General features: G+C 54.1%; 1 protein-coding gene across 1 annotated transcript in view; it reads right to left on the bottom strand.

The window, feature by feature from the left end:
• LOC308375028 (tyrosine-protein phosphatase non-receptor type 12-like) overlaps nucleotides 1-1901 on the bottom strand; it is a 33867-nt gene extending 31966 nt beyond the window's left edge. The window contains 1 exon segment of the mRNA XM_080851052.1: nucleotides 1549-1901. Coding sequence (XP_080707178.1) covers nucleotides 1549-1647 — 99 coding nt within the window. The 5' untranslated portion in view covers nucleotides 1648-1901.
• Between the last annotated feature and the right edge of the window lie 599 nt (nucleotides 1902-2500).

The following is a 2500-nucleotide window of genomic DNA, read 5'->3' as shown; positions in this document are numbered from 1 at the left end:
AAATGGTTGCTCGCGTGCTTCCGCAATCCTGAATTCCATTTCCCCGGTAGTTATTTGGTGTGTAAACAAGACATGCGCGAGCTTACAGTTCGCGCGAGACAGAAACCACTGAAAGGAAACACGTCTTTAAGAAAGACACTGAAGACTCGCGCCTATCAGACTAGTCATGTCCCGGAGGCTGAACTATTCAGCAGACACGCGAGGTCGCGCGCACACACACACACACACACACACACACACACACACACACACACACACACACACACACACACACACACACACACACACACACACACACACACACGGTAGCCTTCATCCTGAGTTCCAACGCCCCTGATCCTTGCGCAACATCCGCTAACTCCCGATCCCAGCTCGAGCCCAGACGGCACTACCGAGGAACGAACGCGACCGGCCACGGAGCGCGTGAATCGTCCGAGCTCGCTGAAGGCGGTGTGTAAAACAGCGCGAGTTCGGTCCCCGTGCTTTCGCTCGTAAACCCTTCAAAAAGTCAACAACGACAACAAGAGCGATCACGCGACGTGCATCCAGTGGCGGACAAAGACAATGACGATGTACACACACACACACACACACACACACACAGATCGCTTAAATCCCCCAGCCTGCTAGCCTTAAGTTTGCCGGGCAGAAAGTGGACTCTCTCACACATACACACACACACAGGTTCCGGTTCAGAGCGACACACACGGGATCGTTTGTCAAATCAATTAAATGAATAAACGTGAGTGTGTCTTCAGACGTCAGTTATGTCTGTCTGTCTGTCTGTCGCGACCAGACTACCGTCGCAGGCAAGGCGATAGCTGACACGGAACAGCCCTGTGTGTGTGTGTGTGTGTGTGTGTGTGTGTGTGTGTGTGTGTGTGTGTGTGTGTGTGTCTGTGTCAAAGACGAGAACCTTACTGTGGCCTAGCACTGTCAATAAAAACTCGTGCCTCTGATCAGTCAAACAGGCTCATAATTCTGAAAATTTCAACTACATTGTAAAACTGTAGAGCCGGACCATGCCAGTGTGTGTGTGTGTGTGTGTGTGTGTGTGTGTGTGTGTGTGTGTTAGAGCTAGCCTTCATGCTATTCGTGAGCCAGACGAGACTATGCGCGCGGCCACTGAACCCAACTTCTCTGCTCACATTAGCTCCTAAAACCCGGGAACCCCTCGGGGTACTTTGATGGCGTGATCCTCCCTTAACGGCCCAAAATCAGCACCCGGGCCTGCCGGTGTGTGTGTGTGTGTGTGTGTGTGTCCACGCAGCTGGGCTCGCGCTGCTGCAGGCCGCAGGGAAAGCCTGGAAGGAGAGAGGCATGTACTCGTCGCGAGCCACAGTGAGTGCTTCACCTGGGAGGAAAACAAGCACAGCACGCGCGCCCCGCCGTTGAAGCTTTTAAGCACCCAGCCTACCGAGCAGTCTCGGAAGCCTCCCGTTAGACAGCACTAGACGGGAGAACGAGACAGCGAGGTGTGTGTGGGTGTGTGTTGGGGTGTGGATGCTGGGGTGCGCGTGAGCGGACAGGTCCCCCCCTGATTCTCACCATGAAGTCGGTCCCGAAGTGATCCTCCCCGAGCCGCTCTCCGGTTCGCATCGTCTCAACCCCAGCGATGAACTTCCGCAGGATGCCGGCCTGATCCATCCTCGCGGCCCCTACGAGCTGCTGGCGCGTTCCCACGGAAATGAGGCGAAATCCAAAACTCCAAAACAGTGAAATGGGGAATAAATAAATAAATATTTAAGGAATCATTCCAGCGTCTTCATTCACCGCCCCATGCTCGCGCGAGCGGCCAACCAAACAAAGGCGCTAATCCAGTAGACACACGCGCGCGTGCAGTCGCGATCGAACCTCCCGTTCCTTCGCGAGTCCCCCGCAGAATTTAATAACAGCTATTATAATAAAAACAAACACCGGCGGCTCGCGGCTCGCCCCTCCCTGCTTCTTCTTCTTCTTCTTCGTGTTCTTCTCCGGTGCCACATTCGCAGCTCAACTCTTCCACTAAACTGTCTAGAGGAACAATACCGCCCCTTTTGGGCGGCCGGCGTCCACTGATTGGGTAACACTTTGAATAGACGAGCTTGTGATTGGCTGCGGCCCGTTTCCGTGACTGTATGACCAGCATGTTTGTTGCTTAAGAGCAGAGGATAGCTGCCAATCATCGCGTCACCACGCAAGGCGCAACGCGTCACCACGCAAGGCGTTTCTCCTCCAGCGAATTCCAATCTCTCATGTAGTCCCACGCCTCCCGGTTCACCTTCCCTCTCGCGCTTCCTCTCGCTCTCCCTCGCTCGCTCGCTCGCGCGCTGGTCCTGGCGGCGGCCGACGGAGAAACCACTTCCGCGTTGGACTTAACCGCAAAGCATTTGTCAACTTGTATTAGTGACATGACGAGCCTGTCTCGCGGGTTCACTCTGAGTTTATCAGTGTTGGTTGCAACGTTTATTGGAAGAATAATCACTTCAACTTGAAAGTTTAAACTCTAAAGTCTCTCGAG

This window comes from Sprattus sprattus (assembly GCF_963457725.1).
Source record: "Sprattus sprattus genome assembly, chromosome: 14".
Lineage (NCBI taxonomy): Eukaryota > Metazoa > Chordata > Actinopteri > Clupeiformes > Clupeidae > Sprattus > Sprattus sprattus.
Note: the sequence above shows the minus strand (reverse complement) of the source record. Positions and strands in the feature narration are given on the sequence as shown.